The sequence below is a fragment of the Eubalaena glacialis genome, chromosome 2 (assembly GCF_028564815.1).
Source record: "Eubalaena glacialis isolate mEubGla1 chromosome 2, mEubGla1.1.hap2.+ XY, whole genome shotgun sequence".
Taxonomy (NCBI): domain Eukaryota; kingdom Metazoa; phylum Chordata; class Mammalia; order Artiodactyla; family Balaenidae; genus Eubalaena; species Eubalaena glacialis.
The window spans coordinates 164,146,989-164,171,682 of NC_083717.1; the positions used below are offsets into that span (position 1 = coordinate 164,146,989).

Here is a 24,694-nt window from a genome sequence, read left to right on the forward strand (position 1 = left end):
GGCTTGATCAGGTGTCCTGGGATTAAAGCCCTAGCAGCCATGTCCCCTGGAGCCTCCTTTTAATCCCGCCTTACAGGCACTCCTCTGCCGTAATGCCCAGAGTCCTCTCATGACCCTGGGTCTCTCCAGATTGGTGCTCCGTGAACAGCCAGTGCTTTCTGCTCAGTAAACCCTTCAGAAGCCTTTACTGCATCTCTCCTCCCAGGTTCCCCCACTGCTCTCTTTGAAGACATAATGGGCAGAGGTGTTTTTTTTTTTTTAAATAAAATCACAGTTGATGAGGGTATTCTAAAAAAAGATAATTTCTTCCCTAAGAGGAACTCTGATGCCTGTTATAACACATTCTTCACCCTGATACACACACACACACACACACACACACACACACACACACACAGAGACACATTTATTTTTCACAAGATTCAGGTTGTACTGCACAAATGTTCACAACTTTTTCCACCAATATTTTACACTAAAAACATTTTTCAGTGTCATTAAGTATTTTTCTACAGTATGATTTAATGTCCGTGTCATGTTCCATTATACCAATGCCCTGTTACTTATTTAACCGGTCTCCTACTGATGGATCTTTAAGTTATTTCCAATACTTTGCTAATACACACAGTGCTGCCACAGAGAGGCCACAGAGGTGCTCTTTCTGCTACACGTGTGCCTGTTAACTGACTTATCCCCAAACATATCTGGTTACGTGGTATTTGCCCTGGTGTCATGGAAAGATGGCAGGAGAGGCAATACGAACAAGAGAGATGTTGCTGGGGTCACAGAAGGATGGAGGGAGAGGCGATCAGAACAGGAGAGGTATTTTTTAAAGTCTAAAAAGAGAACAAGATGGCATTTTGGCTTCTGAGATTTTCCCCCATCCTGGCTCAGAATTCCTGCCAATGGGCATGACATGTGTCCTTGGCCAGAGCCAACAAGGTAAAGATACTATCAGGCAATGGGTTTCTTCTGAATGTTTCTGGGTATATACTCATTGTCATATTCCAGATGGCCCAACTGGCCCTTCCAAAGTCCCACTTCTAACCCAAGAAAGGGTGTTAATGAAGACAAACAGTAATCCTGTCCTACTTTCTTCCTACTACTCCACTTCTCTCTGTGTATATACCGCAATGAAGTCGATAAGAGTTGGGGGCCGTGGATGGGATAAGTTGTAAGTATGCTGCTGTAGCACCCAAGTCTGCTCCTTCCCTCATGACCAGGAGCATGTGACAGGCACCAAAAGGCTGAGCTGACCTCAGGCTTTGGCATTACAGCTCTTTTGAGCAGATTTCGATATCCCTTAAAGGACTGTCAACATAAGCCTTTAGCTTATAAGATTTTTACACTGGTTTTTCACCTGAGCTCTTTCAACTGCCACTTTCACAGCCAAGTAGTGGCCAACAGAGGGTGAATAAGAAGAATATAAACTCCTTGAAGATAGCAATATCTTTTGAATGCTCTCCATTTCCTTACAAAGCCCTGGCACAGGCCGTGATGAATGAATCCTCATCGAATAAGTTTACGAAGAGCCTGTACCCAGGATTGTGTGGTGATGGTGAGAGGGATGCAGCAGCCCTTGAATGCTGGGGACATCCATGTGAAGAATTCGAAGGGCGGGAAACAAAGGGCAGCTTGGGAATGGTGTAAAGAGACCTCCAAGAATAATGTTGCTAAAACAAAACAAAACAAAAGAAACACTTGGCAACGTTTATTTGAATCCAGCGTAAGCATGTGCTAGATTGGAAAAATAGAAGGTCAGAAATTAATGTGAATGGAATCAGAGGAAATTTAGCCCATGAGATAAAGCCAGACGACTCCTGGTCATGGGAACAGCATCAGCAGTGATGGGGGAACTCTATCTAGGTGCCAGGCAGGGCAAGAATGATGTGAATGAAGATACTGCCACTTGAAGGGTGCTGGCTTCCTGAGTCAGCAGGAAGTTGTCATAGCTTCTCAGTGCCTTAGACTTGGAAAAGACCTTCAGGGATCAGTGAGTCCAGGTCTCTTTACCCACCAGCTCTGCTGGAGTGGAACCAATGTGGGCTTGGGCTTAGACAGTCCTGGCTCTTTCCCTAAAACTCAAATGGCCTTAGCAAATCACTTAACTTCTTTAAGCCTCAGCTCTTGGAAGCAGGACTAATAAGACCTATTTTCCCAGAGTCACTGTCAAGGTCAAGTGAGTCATGAAACACTATATAAATGTTTGGTATTGCTACTTACTGAGCATACAATATGTGTAAACCAGTATGATGTAGTTTTGCTGTGTGAGGGTTTACAGATGCCCTACAGATGCTTGTCTGGAAAGCAAAGAAGGTATGTGTCATAAATAGCTGCCATGATGGGCATGAGCTGAGTCTGTGGCTGTGAAAAATGATTTTATTCATTGGAAAACAAAAGGGCCCACTTGATGACTGTACCTGTAGATCTGGCCTCATTAGAAAAAGACCACCCTACATGTTCTGTGAAAGCGTTACCATTAGGGAGGGTGGTAGTATAATTCACAGGTATTAGAAAGATGGTAACTTCTCAGCAAGTTAGAAATAGAGGGAAATTACCTGATCTTGATAAAGAGCGTCTACCAAAAAAACTAAAGCTAACATCATACTAAATGGTGAGAGACTGAATGCTGTCCACAACTCTTCATAGCAGCATCATTCATAATAACCAAACACTGGAAGTGGCCCAGATGTCCTTCAACAGATGAACGGTCAAACAAACTCTGGTACGCACATACCATGGAATACTACTCAGCAATGTAAAGGAATGAACTATTGATACTTGTAACAGTTTGGATGCATCTCAAGGGGATTATCTCAAGATTATGCTAAGTGAAAAAAAAGCTAATTCTCAACAACTTCATACTATATGATTCCATTTATGTAACACTTTGAAATGACAAAATTTTAGTAATGGAGAACAGATTAGTGGTTGTCAGGGGTGAAAAGGGAGGTGGGGATACAGGAGAGACATGGATGTAGTTACAAAAGGGCAACAGGATCCCTCCTGTGATGGAACTGTTCTGTAACTTAACTTTGGCGGTAGGCAGAGGAAACCACATATGTGATAAATGGTATAGAATTAACACACACACACACAAATGAGTACAGGTAAAGCTGGAAAACCTGAATAAGATCTGCAGATTGTATCAGTGTCAATATGGTAGTCAATATATTATACTATAGTTTTATAAGATGTTATCATTGGGGGAACTGGATAAAGGGTGCAAGGGATCTCTGTATTATTTCTTACAACTGTATGTGAATCTAATATTACCTCAATAAAAATTTCAATTAAAAAAATAATACTGTTGGTGTTAGTCTGGCCAGCAGCAGCTAAGATGGATGTTGTTTCAGGAATAAACCAGAGATGTGTCATGTCAGCCCTATTAGGATCACAGCCGACTCTCAATGGAATTGGAGATGCAGGTGGTTTTAGGACTTAAAAAAGAGAAGCCTTGGTGGAAACTCTGCACTTGGTTTTGTTTGTTTGTTTTTGTCTTTGAATGCAGAGACATAAGAGGGGTAGAGGGTCCTGGAGAGTTATATAGGAAGCTTCCAAATGAGATGTATACAGATAAAGTATACAAATAAAATGAGCACAGTTTGGTACCAACAGGGTCCCACAGTTACACCTGGCAAGAAGCAGAACTCAAGCCTCAAAGCTGTCTAATGAAGGAACTGAATTAAAATTCATTATAGGCAGTTGAACATTCTAGGAGAGCACTGTGGGTAATGCTTAAGAGCGCAGTCTCAGGTGACAGATGGCTTAGAATCGAATCCCGGCCCTGATGCATATTAGCTCTGTGACCTTTGGCAAGTGACTGAACTTCCTTGGGCCTTAGTTTCCCCATCTGGAAAATGGGCAAAATACTAGAACCTACCTCATAGGCTGTTGTCCAGATTAAATGAGTTAATGCTTAGAACACTCCCTGGCCAATTCATGCTTGATCAAGGTTACCTGCTCTTACTCTTACTACCCTTCTGGGAGGATAGATGAATACTGCCTAGGGTGCAAGGCTAGATTCTCCTGAGCTCATCATGAAGCATCTCAGCGTTCTACCCTGTTTCTTCATTTCCTTGGCCTGGGCTCCTATTCGCCAGTCAGAAGTCTCTAATCACTAAGAAGGAAAGAACCCAAAATGTCACATGTTGACTGTCGGAGAACAGTTGTTTGCCTACATGTGCAGATTTCCCGGCTCTAGGGCATGGCTTTCTGGGACCTGTTTGCCCTTGTGGGTAATCCTGGGGCCTCCCATGGTTATCCTGGGCTCTCATGGTTTAACCAATAGATGTTCCTGAAGAAAAATACATCGAAAATGGTAGAATGTAAAGTACTAGCTCAGGTGAGACGGCCCACCTGCAGGTGCTCACTGGGGACTTTTTAAAAATGTGGATTACAGGGACTTCCCTGGCGGTCCGGTGGATGAGACTCCACGCTTCCAGTGCAGGGGGCGCAGGTTCGATCCCTGGTCGGGGAACTAAGATCCCACATGCTGTGCGGCTCAGCCAAAAAAAAAAAAACAGACTTAAGAAAAAATGTGGATTACAGGGTTCCAGAATCTCCATGTTAACTAATGATGATCAGTTAGCATGGATGATTTAATGAGAAACACTGTGGGGTTCTCATCAGATGTCAGGGTCTGGCCCTTGGGAAACCCTGACTTTTCTCATCCTGCTCACAAGCCTTCAAGGTAGGGAGCAGCCATAATTGCCTTCATTTTTACCCACTTCAAAGCTGAACCTCTGAGAGGCGAGCTGTTTTAACCCAAGGATGCCAGGTGAATGCTGGTGCTGGGGACATTGTCTTGTATCAACTAACTCAGAGGCACTGAAACTGGCCAGCAACTTCTCCGTAAAAATATTTCCGTCTTCTCTCGAAGGCTCTTTCGTGCTCTATAGAGTCAGGAACCAGGCCTATTCATTTTCCTGCCACAGCTGGCTTTTAGAGCTCCTAGCTTTCCCAAATTATTAGGACTCCAGAGGAGCCCAGCAACTTTGGGTCTGTCTGCCACCCCATCCATAAAGCTGTCAGTGAAATATCGGCGGTGGTACCCAATCATCCACTCGTGATGAGAGAAGGGCTGAGAGCAGGCAGGAGGCAGCATTCACGTCTGCAGTTTAGGGATGTAGACGGGTGGGAGGAGGGTACAACCAACTGTTGACTCAGAGGCTGTCTAATCTATAAGTGAAAAGAAAATAGTCCCAGAACCCTACCCCATTCTTTCCCTAAGCCCCCTTTTCTGGCTGCAAAGCTGCTTTTATCATGTTCTCTGCATATACCCACCCACCCCCAATAGGAAAACACACCTTTGAGCACACTTTTGAAAGGAAAACTGGTAAGTAAAACCAAGCATCAAACCTAGGTGTGGGAAACATTTGGGGCAAGTGTGAGTTTATGTACATCCGAGACCATGAAAGGAAAAATGAGAAATCGGGCATGGGCTCTGCCCTCGCTGCACAGGTTTGGGGGCGGAGCATTTTTGCTGATCTTTGAATCAGCTCATGTCCACGGAGCATTTGCTGTGGGCCCAGCACTGCATCCAGCGTTGTGGTGCACTTTCCCACTTCATCCTCAGAACAGACCGGTGAGTTCGATAGAGTTGCTGTATTTATTTCAGAGACGAGGAAACTAGTCTTAGAGAGGGCCAGTCACTTTCTAAGGCCGCATAACTGGCCAGGGGTAGTCAGGATTAGAACCCAGGTCTGCCTTACCCCTAAATTCTTCATCTCCCTTAGAAAGTAGACATCTCTTTGTGCAAACTGGGCTTTGCCCGTCTCCTCCCAGCTGTCTTCTTTGCCCTCCCCACAACCCAGTGAAATAAAAGCAAGCCAAACATAGATTATTTCTGAAATGAAGATTCCTAGGCGTTTGGGAGGGCCCAAGGCTCTAAGTAAACAGCCACTGTCAAGGGGAAAGATCTGTGTGTTACGTGGCAAAGGCCTTGCAGACAGTCACACACCCTGACCTAGTAATTGTAACCCTGGGATTATAGGTTATATTTAACATAAACAAAACCTCCATGAGTATATTTATCATAAAGTTACTTCAGTATCTAAAATGTAGAGGCAACATAAATGTCCAGAAAGAAAAAAAAAGAGAGAAATCAAGAGAAGAAAGTTGTTTTCAGAACTCTGAGTGTAAGCATTCGTGTACACAGAGAGGAAAATCAGTACTTTTATGGAAAGGTAAAATTGGGTGGGTCATAGCAGTCCTGGATATGAAGACTAATAAGTAAAAATACCCATCATTTCACTGCACACACTACATTCCCATTGCTCTGCCACAGAAAGACCCTCTATCATTTTGCAGTATATACAAACATCAAATCACCATGTTGTACACCCGAAACGACCATCATGTTATGTCAACTTTACCTCAGTTTTTAAAACGTTTTTTCAATTTTATTTTTTTTGTTACTTTTTATTTTTTATTTTCTCTGGCCACACCGCGTGGCATGCGGGATCTTAGTTCCCTGACCAGGGATTGAACCCGCGCCCCCTGCAGTGGAAGTGCAGATTCTTAACCACTGGACCGCTAGGGAAGTCCCTACCTCAATTTTTAAAAAAAGAATCAAGATGCTAAAAAAAGAAAGAAAGAAAGACCCTCTAAATTACCCTCCAAAATATATCTGACCTATTCTTGAAAATTGGCTTTAAATTAAGCTGTAGTTTCCTGCACTGTGGGTAGGATTCAAAATGGAAATTTCCTCTGATTAACATAACACGTTGCTGGGGAAACCACATTTGACCAGTGATTTCCTAAAGAACTAGCATTTATGAGAATCAGTGTTTGTGCCCAGCGCTGTGTGGGGCATATAACAAACATTAATTACCTCATTTTATCACCACAAGAGTTCCTACAAAATAGGTATTATTATCTTCATTTAACACATGAGAAGAAGGAGACCGAGGGAGATGAAGTAACCTGCCCAAGAGCCTGGGCTAGTGCGTGGCAGAGCTTGGATTCCAGCCTAGGACTGTATCTCCAGATCCAGCACTGATGTGCAGCCAGAACACCCCAGAACTAGCACAATCCCATGTGCCTATTCAGTGTGGTTAGGACCTATACCAGTTGTTAAATATCCTGAATGTCACCTCTATCCTGATCCAAGCTCTTTCCACTTGACTACTATGCCAAGCGCCCCTTGAAATCAATTTGAAAATGGATCAAATAATTTGGTTTGGGAAAATATCCCCCAGGAACGTAATAGCCAATTCCTGGGCCCACTTCCCAAAGAAATGACCAGCAAGGTGTATTAGTTTCCTAAGGCCACCATCATAAAGCGCCACAAACTACATGGCTTAAAATAACAGAGAAACACTGTCTCACAATTCTGGAGGTTAGGAGTCCAAGATGAAGGTGTTGGTAGGGTTGGTTCCTTCCGAGAGCTGTGAGGGAGAATCTGTTCCAGGCCTCTCTCCTAGCTTCTGGTAGCCTCTGGCATTCCTTGGCTTGGAGGTGGCCATCTTCTCCCTGTGTCTCTTCACATCGTCTTTTCTGTGTGTGTCTGACTCTGTGTCCAAATTTCTCCTTTTTATACGGACACCGGTCGTACTGAATTAGGGTCCATCCTACTGACCTCATTTTGACTTGATCACCTCTGTAAAGACCCTCTTTCCATATGGGATCACATTCTGAGGTGTTGAGGATTAGGACTCCAACATACCTTTTTGGGAGGACACAATTTAACTCCTAACAGAGAGCAGCCTCATGAAGCGGGTTCCCCCTCCTCACTCCTGGCCCCAGATGGGTCTTTCCTTCCCTCCCATCCAGCCCAGGCTTCCCTCCCGTCCAGCAGGTAAGGGCAAATGGTAGTGAATCGGCTGTCAGAAGAAAACCAATGGCTACGTGAACTTGGTCTTCCTCCTCCCATCCAGTTTCCTTTCATCTCATGCCAACAAGTGGCATTTTGCCCGGGCTGTCACCATGCCCTGCATGCACCAGGAAAAACAGAAACAAAACAGGTGCCAGAGCCAGGAGAGCCTGACATGTCTTAGCCTGCGGTCTCAGTGTGGTTGCCTTGGGGAACATCAAACTTACGATTTCCTCTGTCTCTGTGTGTGAGTGCTTGGGGCTGTTTAAGTTGCTGATTCTCTTTCTCCTACTGAAGACTCCTCTGCGGAGCTAAGAAAGCCTGCCAAGCTCTTTTCATAAAATCATACCCTAACCACCCAAGGTTGGCAATGGAAGAGGAATCTCCACATGGGAGGAGTGATTGAGGATTTTCCGCCCCAATTTTGTCCTCCAAATTTACCTTTCTCTTGTAAGTTGCACTGGCCACTACTGCTGCCACCATGTTAGGCTCAGGGAAGGCAGTTTCCCTTCTAGCACTCCTTTCCAAGTATGAATGGAAGCTTGTCCTAATTCTCCACAGCTTGGTTGATTCCAGGATGCAGCATTTATTCAAACTTGTCAGAAGACCCAGAGACCAGAAAGTTCATAATATTTCTCTGGAAAGAGCTTCTAGATATGGTGGTCTGGGAGCCCGGGCCCATCTCCACATGTCCACTTTGGACATGTCTCCCCACCGGGCATCTGCCGCTTAATAACTGCATCTTTGAAGCCAAATATATACTCAGAGCCGAGGCCATGGACAAGAACAAGCTCCCTTTCCGTCCAGCCCGAGGCCTGCCTTCCCAAGTCCACTGTGTCCTAAGCTGGGACTGGCCAACAGTGGCAGTGCTTACGCCCTGCAGGGAAGATCCTGCCCCAGAGCCTTGGCTTGGGAAGACCACATCCGAACATAATCCAGTCTCTGTGCCAAAACAAAATCTCCACATAGCAGAACTGTTTTAGACAAGCCCTTCAATCGCTGCCCCACCAGTTCTGATTGTCATCTCCAGCAGAAGACGCCTTACCAAAAGTGATAGAACAGAAGTCCTTTTGAAGAGGAACCAGTGAAACAATTTCATCCTTCTATTAAGTGGCGAACACTTATATTCACAGGCTGTTAGGTGGAAACGGATGGTAGAGATTACTCAATGAAGTGTGGGCCCCTCGTTTTTGCCGAGGCCCCGAAAGGGAAAGTGATTTTCATAATGTTGGCTAGTGGCAAAGGTGGGACGAGGATCCAGCTCTTCTGATTCCCAGCCCAGTACTCTTTAGAATATTGATCTGTGCTGTATAGCAGAGCACAGAGACTCGTATTTTAAACCTTATTTCAAACGGAGACCAGGTTGCTACAATGTGGAAGAAAACTCGTGGATCATCAGTGAATCCAAAATGGCAATCTAGGATCTCCTGGGATGACGGGCTCTAAGCACATGAGTGTAACAGCAGAGGGGACATATTTCAGGGGTTCCCTAATGCTAGTCAGTTCTGACTCCTGGGTGCCGCTTGAATGAATCCCTTTCTCCTGCCTTTCTGCCTCAGCTTGAGTCAACCGAGTCACCATCATTTTATCATCCAAATCCACTCTTGCCCTAAGAATAAAGTCTCAGATCCTCAACATGAACCAGAAGGGTCTGTGTGTCCTGGTTTCACCTTGCTTCTCTAGCTTTATTCCCTTTTACCCTTCCCTTCAGTCTCTCTGCTTCAGCTGGGCTTGGCTACTCAAACCTCAAATAAGCCATAATCTCTCTTTCTTTCTATCTTTCTTCCTTTCTTCCTTCCTTCCTTTCTTTCTTTCTTTTTCTTTCTTTCTCTCTCTCTTTCTTTCTTTCTTTCCTTCCTTCCTCCTTTCTCTTTCTTTCTTTCTTTTCTTCTTCCTTCCTTCCTCCATCCTTCCCTCCCTCCCCCCCACCACATAGAAAGATTTTTCTACTTTCCACCTACATCAACTGTTCTCACACAAGGGTGATTCCCCCCGCCCCCCACCAGGGGACATTTGGCGATATCTGGAGACATTTTTTTGCTTGTCACAACTGGCATCTAGTGGGTAGAACACAAGGATGTTGCTAAACATCCTACAATGCACAGGACATCCCCCCCCCAAAAAAATTACCCAGCTTAAAATATTTATAGTGGGAACCTCACTGGCTGCTACCTGTGTGAGACTTGGCTCCAACAGCTGCCCCCAGAACTGAAGGGTTTCCTGTCCAAGCTTCCACGCGCCATCTCGTGTCCTCTGTTCTCAGCTGAGAGCCCTCTTCCCGTCCAGCCCTCCATCCTCAGACACTTCTGTTTGCTGACCTAAGCAGTCTAGGAAATGGATCTTTGTTTCTTTTAAAAAACAGTTTTTGAATGTCTAAAACTGGGGCGGGGGGGGGAAGCAAAAAGGCCTGGAAATGGGAAAGTCCTTCCCCTCACACACCATCCCCCCACCTTGGGCAAAAGAAGGATAGCAATCGATTCCCAGGACTCATTCAGTGAAAATGTCTGGAATTCCCCTGCAGATCTGGTGTGAACTGTGAGACCTGGTTGTGGACCAGGGTTCAGACCGCAGGGGAGGTGGGGCCCGGCAGGTTACAGGGTGTGGAGGCCCTATTCCCAGGCGGGAACCTCACGACAGAACCCCTCCCTGTCGGCAGAGCTGTGAAAGCACCAAGGCAAACTCCAGCAGCATCGGGGTGGGGCAGGGGGGCAAGGGGGCCTCCACCCCACAGCTGAGGGAAGAGAGGGCAGGGAGCTGGTGGCATCAGCTCGGCAGGGTGGACCCCTAGTGTGCCAGCAGGTCTGCGTGTCTCAGAGACCACAGCCACCCACGCCCATGCCCACGGGGTTAGCAGCCTGCTGCTCCTGTCGACTTGTTTGGTTTCCTGCCCTGTAGCGAGTGGAACCTGATGGGTCAATTTCCAGATCTGGGCTGATTCTCTGCCACTTCCTGGTTGTCACACCTCCAACTCAGCCTGCAAAAGGATGTTTTTTGTTTGGGGGTTTTTTGTTTTTTTGTCTAAAATGCCCAATGAAAGATCTGGTCTCTTAATCAGCAGTTCACGTCCCTGGGAAGTTATTTAAGGAATCAAAACAGCTGAAGTTAGACCCCTGAAGATTAAAATCAGTGACTTGCCTCTATCCCGAGGATGGTTCTTCCAATGTGGGAGGAACCTGAGTGCAAAGGAGCAGCGCATCAGCACCCTCCCACGTCCCACCAGCCAGGTCTTGGCAGGAAGCAGCGGTTTGATCTCCTAAGTCTGTTTTCATTCACTTTGAAGAAGCAGACAGGTGCCCTTCCCCCACCCCACCCCACCCCCTTTTAAAAAATTCCTCCAGTGTGTTTGACACCCCTCTTTGCCTTTAGTCAACGCCTACTGAATGCTTGAGGGATGGAATGGAGACGGAGGTAGCTCAGCAGGGCTGGGATTAGGGTGAGGCAAGTGAGGCCCCTAGGGCACAATATGTAAGGAGGTGCTCGCTCTCAAGGGTACAAGCTTCCTCACCCTCGCCCTAGCCCTGGCCCTGTGACTGATCGCTGGTGAGAGAAAGCTTCAAGGGGGAGACGGTTTACTCAGAGATAACTGACTCTGGAACAGGAAGGAACCCCACATAGGCACCTGCCAGCCTCAGCTTCCTCTTGCCTGGGACCCCCAGGTCTCTCATGCCCAGAGGTGTGCTCTGTATAAGGCTGGTCACTAGCCCATCAGAGGCCCCTGCTCCCAGGGACTGCAGAGACAAACGTGTGGAAGAGAACTTGAGGAAAGTCAGAGGCAGTTGTCGCCACAGGATTGCAGGGGCTGCAAAGAATTATAATTACATGAAGTAACAGTGTGGGTGCTTACTATGTGCCAAGCCCTGTGTCAAATACTGTGCCATCATTTTATATAATCCCTTCAACAGCTCAGTAGGGAACTTGGGCTCTGGAGCTGGACAGTTTTGATTTAAATCTCAGCCTTGCCTCTTGCATGTTGTGTGTCCTTGGGAAGTTACTTAAACCTCTCTGGGCCTCAGCTTCCTCATCTGTAAAATGGGAATAATAGTTGGACCTTCGTTATAGTATCCCAAAGATTCTATCAGGTGAGTCAAGTAAAGCAACGAAGCAAGCATCCGGCACAAGGGAAGCACTTGACAAATATTGGCCAAGGTTAGTATTATCATTGCCTCTTGTGGCTTGTCCCTACAGTAGCCACAATGAAAGTGTCACAAACTGATGGCTTAAACAATAGATATGTTCTGTCTCATGGTTCTGGAGGCTAGGAGTCCAAGATCAAGGTGTTGGTAGGGTTGGTTCCTTCCGAGAGCTGTGCTTCTCTCCTAGCTTCGGGTAGCCCCAGGCATTCCTTGGCTTGTAGGTGGCCGTCTTCTCCCTGTGTCTCTTCACATCATCTTTCCTGTGTGTCTGTCTTGGTGTCCAAACTTCTCATTTGTCTTAGTCTCTTTGGGCTGCTGTAACAAAAGTATTGCACACTGGGTGGCTCAAACAACAACCACTTATTTCTCATAGTTCTAGGGGCTGGGAAGTCCAAGATCAAGACACCGCAGATTCAGTGTCTGGTGAGGGCCCGCTTCCTGGTTCATAGATGGCTGTTGTCTCACTGTGTCCCCACATAGCAGAAGGGGTGAGGGAGCTCTCTGGGGCCTCTTTTATAAGAGCACTAATCCCAGTCATAAGGGCCCCACCCTCAATACCTAGTCACCTCCCAAAGACCTCACCTCCAAATACCATCACTCTGGGGATTAGTTTTCAACATGTGAATGTTCGGGGGGACGCAAACATTCAGTCTATTGTACCCTTTTTATAAGGACACTGGTAAGATTGGATTAGAACCCACTCTAATGACCTCTTTTTAACTTGATTACCTTTGTAAAGACCCTATTTCCAAATAAGGTCACATTCTAAAGCACTGGGGGTTAGGACTCCAACATATCTTTTGAGGGGGGCAAGGGGCACAATTCAATCCATAATACAAGGTCAAGTAACTTGCTCAAGGTCACACAGCTTGTTGAAGATGAAACTGGATCCTAGAACCCAGGATTATTTGATGACATACTCCATGGCATAAACCCCACCATAAAGCCCCAGCACTCGTAAACCTTCTCCGGTCAGAGAGGAAAAACCAAAGAGAGACATTCAGAGCCTGCTGCTGCTGTGTTGATGGCACTTTCCCTTCTTTCTCCCTTCCTCTGTAGCCTGCCTGCTGCAGGCTGAGCTGGTGAACTATGAACGAGTCAAAGAGTACTGCCTCAAAGTCCTGAAGAAAGAAGGGGAGAATTTCAAGGCCCTTTACCGGTCCGGTGTGGCCTTCTACCACCTTGGAGACTATGACAAAGCACTCTACTACCTGAAAGAAGCAAGGACCCGACAGCCAACAGGTAAGGCAGCAATTGCTGTTTCCTTACCACCAGCCCCCTGGGGCAGCTCCCAGACCATCTCATTGCCATGGTCAGATTTCCTGGCTGGCAGGGCCAGGCAGGGAGGGGAATGACAAATGAGGAGTCAGGTGTGTGCTAGGTCCTGGAACAAGGAGAACACATAGTCCATGCCTTTGCCTGGGGTCTGGGTTCCAGGGAGCTTGGGCATCTCTTCTTTTCAAATAGAATATGGAATTCTTCATTTTTCCAACCCAGAATCCAGCCCTCTTTACTTATTCAATGAGTACATATTGCATTCTTACTATGTGCCAAGATTTGTGCTGGGTGCCAAGGATGTAGATAAGAAGACGTGGTCCCCGCTTGTGAGGAGCTCACATTCTGGTTGATGAGACAGAATACACATGGATAATCTGGGGGCTAAGCCCAGCATCTTCCAGGAAGTGTGCTCCAGCTCCTGCAGTCAGATCCCAGTCCTTAGAGCAGGCGTTATCTGTACCATTCGCTTAAATCACATCCACTAGCCCCGCCACTCATTCACGCCACAGATATATATTGAGCAGGTACAATGGGCCAGGAACTCGTCTAGGTGTTGGGTAAATAGCAGGGAACAAAAAAAAAGTTGCTACCTTCAAGGAGTTTATGTTATAATGGAAGAAAATGGACAGTAAACAAACAGACAAACTGATAACATAATATTTAGTAGTAGTAAGTGCTATGAAGGAAATAAAGCAGAGTCAAAGGGTCAGGATTAAAGAGGGTGCTATTTCAGACCAGGTGGTCAGGAACACCCTCTCTGAGGAGGTATCATTTATTTTTTTTTTTTTTAAATTCTATTTATTTATTTATTTTTGGCTGAGTTGGGTCTTCGTTGCTGCGCGGGGGCTTTCTCTAGTTGCGGTGAGCGGGAGCTACTCTTCTCTGCGGTGCGCGGGCTTCTCATTGAGGTGGCTTCTCTTGTGGAGCGTGGGCTCTAGGCGCGCGGGCTTCAGTAGTTGCCGCTCGCAGGCTCAGTAGTTGTGGCTCGCGGGCTTAGTTGCTCCGCGGCATGTGGGATCTTCCCGGACCAGGGATCAAACCCGTATCCCCTGCATTGGCAGGCGGATTCTCAACCACTGTGCCACCAGGGAACCCCTGAGGAGGTATCATTTAAACCATGACTTTGACTTGCTGTTGCCATGGTCGTTCATATGGCTGATTCTTTTCTAATGCAATTCTCCTTCCAAGGAGTTTTGTTAGGATGAATTTGCAAATACCCAATATACTTTTTTTCTTTATTTTTTTAAAGAACACTAATATCTTTATTTTTATGTGTTGCTGATTTGTTTTCTGTATATAAATCGTGTTCCCCCAACTCTACTATAAGCCACTTGAGGACCAAAAATGGGACTCATTCAACAGAATTTTTTTGAGTACCTGCCATATGTCAGTACTGTTCTGGATGCCCTGCCAGCCATCTTGGAATATTATACAGCATTCATTTCTACTTCTGGAAGTAAACATCTCAGGCAGCCTAATTCATATTTTGGTGTGTGCAGGGCTAAACAGTTGTTCTATGTCCTTCCGCACTCACTAATTTAAGGGCTGGAACTGGGGGGAAATTCCCCAGTTCGTGGTGAGGTGGCTGCCTAACCTTACTTGTAAGAACAAAATAAGACAATGAAGCAAATTTCTTCTAAACTCTCCAACTAAAAAACATTACAATCAACTCATATTTATTGATCATTTGGATTAAGCCCTTTTAGACATATCTATTTTGGTCCTCACAGCAATTTTATGAGGAAGATACTATGATCCCCGGGAGAGGCAGCCTTTGGATTCAGACGCAGCAACTATGTGTGTCTCCTTGGGCATCTGACTTAATCTCTCCGGGGCCCAGTTTTAACTTTGGTCACAGTGAGGATGATGAAACATACCTTATAGGATTATAATGAGGGTTCAGTGAGGCAATGAAAGTTAAAAACATGGCATAAAGTAGGCACTCAAAAATGGAGGTTGTTTCTTGCAGACGAGACAGGAGGCTCAGAGAAACTTCTAAGTTGCCTGAGGTTAAACTCCAACTAACTGTGCTGACTCAGGACCACTGGGGTTTGCTGCTCCATAGAAATAAGGGGAGAAATTCCCCTGCCTCTCCTCTCCTTGCCGTCTGTCCTCTGGGTCACAGGGACCTGTCCACGTGGAGCAGTGAAGGAGGGGAACCACGTCCTGGATGCCCTCCCAGCCACGCTGGACCTTGGCTGAGTGAATCTGGCTTGTCCATGGTCTGCAGATGCAGCTTTGTCTGATTCTCCGTAGACCCAAGAGTTCCCCTCACCAGCTGTTCCCTAAGGTGTGTTTCTCTCCTCACAGACACCAACGTGATTCGATATATCCAGCTGACGGAGATGAAGCTCAGCAGATGCTCCCAGAGAGAGAAGGAAGCCATGTAACTAGAACACCTTTCTAGAGCCGAGCCTGACCCGGGGCATCCAGGCACGCCCTGGTGGAGAGCCCTTCCGAGGGTTCTGTTCCTTTCTCCCCACTTCCTCCTCCTATTGCCCCTCAACTCTTTGTCTACTCCCAGTGTGAAAAGAAGGAGATGTGCAGATTTGGAATCTGGTGTGTTGCCCTGACAAGGGACATCCTCTTTCCAGTAGGGCAGCCGCTGGCAGAGACCTAACTTCAGCGGGAACAGCTGGAGAGGACTGTCACAGGTTGGGAACGCCATTGCAGCTTTGACTTGGGCCAGTGCTTCTGGCAGAGGCAGAGCCTGGCAGGTGCACCATCCCAAAGGCGTCAGGCACGGAGCCCACGGGCTGGACCGCTCCACAGCTTCCTGACAGACTGCAGCATCTCAAGGCAACTGTGACAAATCCAGGGATGAGACAGACGCCAGAAGCGTTGGTTAAGCCAACAGAGTCTGAGAATCTGTACACTGGATTTCTGCACACACACCCACTCCCCACCCCCAGGAACCTCAGGCCCTGCCTCCCTCCCTCACGCGTTGTCTTGGTTTGTGCTTTCTCCTCTCCCACTTGGGGATCTGAGACTCTGCCAGGATTCACATGCCATCAAAGCCCACTCTCAGTGCCCTCTGGTGACCACACATACCATTCTCCCAGACTCCCAGCCAGCAGGCAGCTGTGACAGCAGAAGGGCAGGGTAGAGTGGGCCAGGGGCTGACCACATAGGGATGGGGGGAGGGAGAGATGATATCTAGGGGAAAGAGCATTGTATAGACTGGGAGACTGAACTGCGGACGAATTAAGTGTAAATAAAAATAAATTAACAGGCAGCAGTTCCTGTCATTTCTGTTGAAAGCGACCCACTCCCTCACTTTTACTCCCTCCCGCAACCCTCAATCAGAGCTGCTTGCAGCCAGGTAGGATGCGGCTTCCCCCAAAGCAATGGGCCATTTGTTCAGTGGTGTACAATGCTGGCTGCACCTTTGTGCTTTTAGAGTAGGCTGGGACTGTGGAGACTGCCCAGGGATTTGGCTATGTGGGAACTTGTAGCCTCTTTTTTGATGAAATTACCTGGACTCAATATCTAGCACATAGAATGTGTTCAGCAAATATTTGTTGAATGACTAAATGATGACTGCAGACTAGCTCTCCTGCCTTAAACTAATTTTATCCCAGCCTAGTCTCCTGATACCTGTGCCCTTTTTGCGATGCCATGTTGCTTCAGTCAGATAAAAGACATTTACTGAGGGCTTCTTGTTTGCCTGTCATTGTGCAGTTTGCCCTGGGACATAGGATGTAGTCCCAGTCTTCAAGGAGTTGGAAGAGTTGAGAAATAGTCATAGGCGATTATCACCAATGACACCTTTAATTTATATGATGCTTTAAAATTTTCAAAGCACTTTCATGTATTTTTTGTGTGATCCGTGAGACAATATTGTACAAATTAAAATATATACAGATGCAATAATATTAATAGTGAGCATTTATTAAATGCACTATCCTCAGATCTTTACATGTATAATCTCATTTCTTTCGTGCAATTACCCTACTATTCCCATTTGATGGATAAGAAAACTGAAAAAGAGAAAACTAGCCCAATGTTGCATGGCCTTAAGTGGCATAGCTAGGATTTGAACCGAGTCTGTCTGACTCCAGAGCTTCAGCTGTTAACTACTCTGTAGTTAGTTGCTGCCCTAAAAAGTATAATATTGGGTAGTTACAACCATTCAAAAGCAGGACAGTATGTGTGACAAACCTTGACTACGTCAATGATGGTACGTGGGCTGCCTTTCGTATTTAGCCCAAGGTGAAAAATTGTCCCTAACACTTGACTCCCTAGTGGCGGAAAAGGCAGCTGAGACGCAGCAGTTATTTCTGTGTATTGTTTATTCTCCTTGCTGATGGGCCAGCATGTATCCAAACAATCCACCTAGCATTCCTCACCCCATCCCCAGCTTTGGGGAAGAGTCACAATTATAGGTAGAGATTGAAACGAAACACAAAGTTAATTCTGGGTTATTTATTTAATCAGAGGCTCCAACACTGCAGGATCCAATCACTTCTGAGGGGCCCAGAAGCCAGCAGCACAGGTTATATTCACATAGCTCCTCAAAGGCTTCCAACGGGGGCTGCAAGAAGGTGCTAGAAATATCCAGGGGCCCCCAGTTGGTTGCCTATAGCTCACCCTCTGGAGAAGGGAAAAAGGGAAAAAAGCTGTTACTGCTGCCACATTCTCCCCCACCCCTACCATGTCCTTCTCTCTGCCCTCTTCCTCCAAAATGGTTTCACATGACCCCAACTCAGAACCACCCTGCAGCACACATAGTATAAGCAAACATGCAAAACTCCCCTCTCCCTGAGGCTCCAGCCCAGAAAGTTTGCGAGCTGGCAGACTGCTTGTTAGGATCTGAAGGATGAAGATGAGGTCAGAGGTGGCGTGCAGAGCCAATTCAAACTGGCAGGGTCTTCCTTTGGTCTTCGTGCCATGAAGAAGGACTCAGAGTAACTATTCCCGACGTGGAGCAGGAGAGGGGTCTTGCCTCACCGAGTGAGTTGGGGCAGGGCTGGACAGATGGGGGTGAGAAGATTGTTGCCATCCTTCCAAAGAAAAAGGTTGAAAACCAGAACTAGTTCTCATGGGACCTCATAGAACAAGCGACCAGGTCTTCTGCTTGTCTGGTAATGTAGGTACGCGTGCTGGGAACTCCATTCACTGTGACCCAAAGTTAAATGATCCCAAAGAAAAAAGCTGCCTGGGACTTGTTTGAGATGGTGGGACTGAACTTCCTGTGCATTTGTCCAGAGACTTCAGAGAGCTGGTAGGCAACATCAGGTCTGTTCCCCTTAACAAACCATCAGCTTCCTTCTCCTCATCCCTCCCCCAAACAGGGACTGTTATTTAATTACACGTTTTGTTTGCAGATGTCACTGCTGAGCTATACTTGGAGCGCTCATCCTGGATCTGACCTGCTTTGCCATCTCTGGCTTGGACTTTTGTGATAGACTCTTTGAGGAAAAATAATTATACTTTTATTGTAATTATTATGAAAGTCTCACATGTGTATTGTAGAAATATTAGGGAAAAAAAGATAAATTCCACCGCATAATCCTACTACTGGAGACGGATACTGTTATCCTTTTGGATGTATCTTTTGGTTGTTTTTGGTATAAATGTACACATGCACATGCATTTTTTTAAACAAAGATTGGATCATACTGTACATACTCTTTAATAACTTACTTTTCAAAATGTGTATTTATATTGTAGAATATGTAATGCATACACAGGTACAAAATTCAAGAAGTACAAAAAGACCTGGAGTCAAAAGTAAATCTCTTTCCTGCCCTGTCTGCCAGCCTCTAGTTTCTCTCCAGCTACTTGTATATCCTTTCAGAGACAGTTATGCATTTTCAAATGTGTGTATCTATTTTGTCACAAATGGTAGCACATGGGACACACTTTTTGCACCTTGTGCTACTTCACCCACTGTATCACGAACGTAACATTTTTTGCCCGTCTCCCAAACTGTTCCAACAGCATCCTCATTATGTGGGTGGACCCTCATTTGGTAACCAACCTTCCAATAGTGATTATCTCATTCGTTCCCAATCTTTATTGTAAATAATATTGCAACAGACATTCTTGTAGCTAAATTTTGCACATATCTAGGGCTTATTTCCTTAGGATAAAATCTGAGAAGGATATCGTTTGGCTATCTTTAAGAATTTTGATATATTTTACCGACTGCCCTCCAGAGAGTTTGTACCAAAGCACTCTTCTATTTGCAGGCTTGAGAGTGCCCTGTCCCCTGCACCCTCACTACGGGTGGCTATTATCACTTACCAAATCTTTACCAATATGATAGGAAAATAATAGTATATCAATGTTATATGAACTCACAATTCTTTATTAGTGAATAGCATCTTCATATGCTTATTGACCATTTGTACCTCCTTCTTTGTGATTTTTCTATTTATTTGATATTGGTATGTTTATCTTTATTATCAATATGTAATTTTATTAAGAGTATTATTTTTGGCAAGAAACATTGCCAAATATGCTTTCCAAGTGCTTTGCTTTCAAATTTTGTTTATGGTGCTTTTTGACATACATAAATTCTTAATTCTGCAATTAATTTGTTCCTCTGTTGCCAGCTTCTTCTGCCTACGGTTCACCCTCTCATTTCTATCAGAGTGGCCCTTCTAAAACACAACCTGACTATGTCACTCCACAGCTTAGAAATCTTTAGTGGCTCCTCATCACTTTTAGGATAAAGGCCAAACTCAGCATAACACACAAGGTCTTTCATGTGATTTCTCCCACTGACACCCCCTGGTCCTCTTCCCAAGGTCCCCTACATTCTACTGGTGCATAGCTTCTTGTGATTCCCCGAACCCATTGTTCTTGGGTCTCTGGGCCTTTCCATGCTGTTCCCTCTGCCTGGTTGGCTATGCCTCACCCCTCCAATCCACTCTTTGCCATGCTAACTCCTATAGGACTTGTTCAAGTCATCACTGCTTGAAAGCCTTCCTTGACCCCTTAGTCTGCATTCCAAACAACATGAGTCTACCTCTGCCTAGCATTTGCTACAAATAGGAATCGGAACTTCCTATTTCTATTTGTCTGGCCCACTATCTGGATGTTCCTCAAGGCAGACACTGTGGTTTATTCATCTTTGCAGCTAGAATGCCTAGTACAATGCCTGGCACATACTAAGTGGCCAATAAACTTTGAGCATTGAACCTGGAATGAATGATGGATTCGGTGGCAAATGTTACTTGAAGTTAAGTGCAGGGCTGGACTGGATCTGGGCTTCTGAGGACTGAAGAAATCCTAGGAGACTTGGGTTAGAAGAGAAGCTACGTGATCCAGTGCTGTGCTTTCCAAAACAGCAGAATCACTTGAAGCAGCTTTTTAAAAATACATAATCTCAGGCTGTGCCTTAGATCCGTTGAATCATGGGGATGATGCTCAAGATCCTATAGTTTTTTAATGTCCTGAACCAGCCAGGTTAAGGAGCCACTGCTGAGGTAGACCAGCAGACAATCAGAACATGCAGCTCCACTATTTCAAATCCTGTGATCTTTCGGCGTGGATAGATGGAGCTTTGTTTGAATACCAGCTTTGATGTCTACTAGCAGTGTGACCTTGGGGCAGTTGCTTGACTTTTCTGATCCTCATTTTCCTCACCTATACATGGCATAATGTCATATTTCTTAAAAGGCTGTTGGGAGGATTAAGAAGTACCTGTCTCCTAGCTCAGTACTTGGCACAGAGTAAGCATGGAATAAACATTCATTTCTTCCTCCCACCCTCCTCAGCCTCAGTTTCCTCATTTATAGTGTGGCTACTAATACCTGTATGTTTATCTTCTGTATTTCCCTACACTGCTCTCTAGAAGAAAGTGAACTTCCAGCAGGCCCCTGGGTTACTGTCTGATCAAATAGAACAAGTATAGATACTTGGGGGTTAGGGGAGCAGAGGAAACCCCATACTCCATCGCATGCCTTCTCCAAGCATATCAGACTCCACAGCAATCGGTTGGAATAATTCTGATGGTTTTCAGAACCAGGTGTTTCCTAGTCACACCCAAAGATCAACACAGTTTTCTTGCTGCAGTTGCTCCCAGAGGCTAGCGGCTTCTGCGCTGCAAGGAGAAGGCAACTGTCAGGGAAAAGGATAGCCATCGCCCACTCTCCTTCCAATGCCATGGTATCACATCCTGTGCCTCAGAGCAGGAAAGACAAAACTGGCTACAAGGCCAAAATAGCTGATCTGCAGCTGCTTAGATTAAGGTGCCCCTGCTTCCCACTCCCAATGCCTGCACTTTCTCTTCTCGCCAGCCCAGAGCGGGTAGCACAGGCAGGGAAAATGCATTCAGTCCATCAGGCATGACAGAGTTCAAATTACCAAGTCAGCATGAAAAGTTCCCCTCTAAATGGACTGAAATTGGATTCTGTAAAAAACCACACTCAGTGAGGCCCTTGGCTATTCATATTTGCTAAGACATGGAGAAGGGGGAGAAGGCAGAGGCCCCTGCAAAATGTTGGGAATCTCAGCTGTTCTGTTGAATTGCTTGTCTGGAAGTAAGCCAACAATTGAAAGCCAGATTTGCCCTTTCTTCAACATCTCACAGAATATTAGGGCTGGAAAGAATCTTAAAGCTCAATAGTTCAACCTCTCAACTTACAGATGAGGGATCAAGTCCAGAGAAGATAAGTGACTTCTTCAAGGTCACACAGCTAGTAAGTAACAAAGCCAGAGCTAGAACTCACATTAGTTTTCACATCAGTTTTCTAACAACAAAATTAAATTCTACCCATTGAACCAAAATACACTTACAAAGCGTCTTTCTTTTTTTAATGTAATGCTGTGACATTACTCTCTTCTAAAGAAAGAAGGAACATAATACTCATGCACTCATTGCCTCACTCAATATTTAGCATTCCCATCACTTCATTGTAGGTGGTTAATGAGGTATTGTCTCTGCTGGAGAAACTCACAGTCTATAGGGAAGAAGGAAAAGTAAACAGGCAACTTCAAATCTGTGTAATAAATGTTACAGAAAACACCAAGGGCACACCAAGAAGGGGCATCTATAGCAATCCTGAAGGATCAAGGAAGATTTTCCCAAGGGAGTGCCAATTAGAGGAGCAGAAGTGGTGAGAGAGGGGTCAACTTCAGACCAGGGTCAATGGCAAAGCTCTGTTACTCCCTTTCCTGTATACCATATGAAAGGATTTGAGGCCGTCAGCATGAATTGTCTTTTCTTACCCTTTCCCTGTTTTCTCATGCCTGGGCTCAGGCAATGGCAATGTCACTTTACTACCCTTATAGGCCCAAGGGCTGAGAAGTCACAGAAAACTCTGCAGACTCTATCTGATTAAATCCCCTCTGTGCAGAGTAGGGACAAGTACACCTGTTATCTCTGAGTGCAATCAGAAGCTCTTCAAGACTTGTGATTTCCATAATAGGTGAAAATTCTACACTCGGTTTCACAAATGTAGCTCCAGAGCCATCATGGCATGCATACCTTTGATATATTCCATTGTTTTATGTTCCTTTTTCCCTCTAATCTCAGCCTCTTTATTCTAGAACAGCACTGTCCATAAGAAATATAATGTGAGCCACCTGTCTAATTTTAAATGTTCTAGTAGCCAACCTTATTTTTTTATTTTTTTTTAAACATCTTTATTGAAGTATAATTGCTTTACAATGGTGTGTTAGCTTCTGCTTTATAACAAAGTGAATCAGTTATACATATACATATGTTCCCATATCTCTTCCCTCTTGCATCTCCCTCCCTCCCACCCTCCCTATCCCACCCCCCCATCCCACCCCTCTAGGTGGTCACAAAGCACCGAGCTGATCTCCCTGTGCTATGTGAGTAGCCAACCTTAAAAAAGTAAAAATAAACAGAGAAAATTACTTTTAGTAATATTTTCTAAACAAAAATAAAATTAAGAAAACAATCAAAAACTTAAATCATCAGGAATAAATTTAGCAAAAGCGCAAAACTTATACTCTGAAGACTACAAAACATTGTTGAATAAAATTAAAGAAGACCTAAATAAATGGAAAGACTTTCCATATTCATGAATTGAAAGTCTTAAGAATGTTAAGACAGTAATACTTTCTGGGTCTTACCTGATGGTCCAGTGGTTAAGACTCCACACTTCAACTGCAGGGGGCAGGGGTTCAAACACTGGTTGGGGAAGATCATGCATGCCTCGTGGCGTGGCCAAAAAAAAAAAAAAGATAGTAATACTTTCCAAGTTGATCTATGGATTCAACACAATCTCTATTAATATCCCAACTGATTTCTTTGCAGAAATTGACAAACTGATCCTAGACTTCATATGGAAATTCAAGAGACCCAGAATATCCAAAATAATCTTTAAAAGGAAGAGCAAAGTTGGATGACCCACACTTCTTGATTTCAAAATTTACTACAAAGCTACAGTAATTAAGACAGTGTGATACTGGCATATAGATCAGTGGAATAGAAATAATAGTCCAGAAATAAACACTCTCACTCGTGGTAAATTCATGTTCGACAAGGGTGCTAAGACAATTCAATGGGGGAAAAAAGAGTCTTTTCAACAAACAGTGCTGGGACACCTGGATAACCATATGCCAAAGAATGAAGTTGGACTGCTAGTTCACATCATATACAAAATATTTACTCAAAATGGATTGATTGAAAATCTAAATCTAAGAGCTAAAACTACAGAACTCTTAAGAAAAGAACTTTGGTGTAAATCTTTATGATCTTGGATTAGGTGATGATTTCCTGGGTATGACACCAAAAGCACCAGCAACAAAAGTAAAAATAGATAAACTGGACTTTTTATCTATTAAAATTAAAAACTTCTGTGCTTCAGAGGACACCATCAGGAAAGCAAAATGACAATCCACAGAATGGGAGAAATTTTTGCAATCATGTATCTGATAAGATAATTGTATCTAGAATATATAAATAACTATTAAACCCTATAATAAAAAGACAATGGGCAAAAGCATCTGAATAGACATTTCTCCAAAGAAGGTATACAAATGGCCACTAAACACGTTAAGAAATGCTCAACACATCATTAGCTACTAGAGAAATGCAAATCAAAAGTACAGTGAGACACCCCTTCATACCCACTAGAATGACTATCATCAAAAGACAGATAACAAGTGTCCCGATGCAGAGAATTGGAATCCTTATACACTGCTTGTAGTAATATAATGTGGTACAGCTGCTGTGGAAAACAGTTTGGCAGTTCCTCAAATGGTTAAACATAAAGTTACTGTATAACCCAGCAATTCCGCTCCTAGGTATATACCTAAGAGAACTGAATACATATGTCCACACAAAAACTTACACACTAATATTCGTAGCAGTATTATTCATAAAAGCTAAAAAGTGGGAAAAATCCAGATGTTCATCAACTGATGAATGGATAAATAATATGTGACATATCTGTACAATGGAATGAAATTAAGTAGTGATACATTGTACAACATGGGTGAACCTTGAAAACATTAAGTGAAAGCAGCTAGTCACTAAATATCACAT

General features: G+C 44.7%; 1 protein-coding gene across 1 annotated transcript in view; it reads left to right on the top strand.

Annotated features, from left to right (window-relative positions):
* Window positions 1–17,096, top strand: part of TTC9 (tetratricopeptide repeat domain 9) — a 30,625-nt gene extending 13,529 nt beyond the window's left edge. The window contains exons 2-3 of the mRNA XM_061182703.1: window positions 13,006–13,188; window positions 15,535–17,096. Coding sequence (XP_061038686.1) covers window positions 13,006–13,188; window positions 15,535–15,614 — 263 coding nt within the window. The 3' untranslated portion in view covers window positions 15,615–17,096. The remainder of the gene's footprint in view (window positions 1–13,005; window positions 13,189–15,534) is intronic.
* The last annotated feature ends 7,598 nt before the right edge of the window (window positions 17,097–24,694 follow it).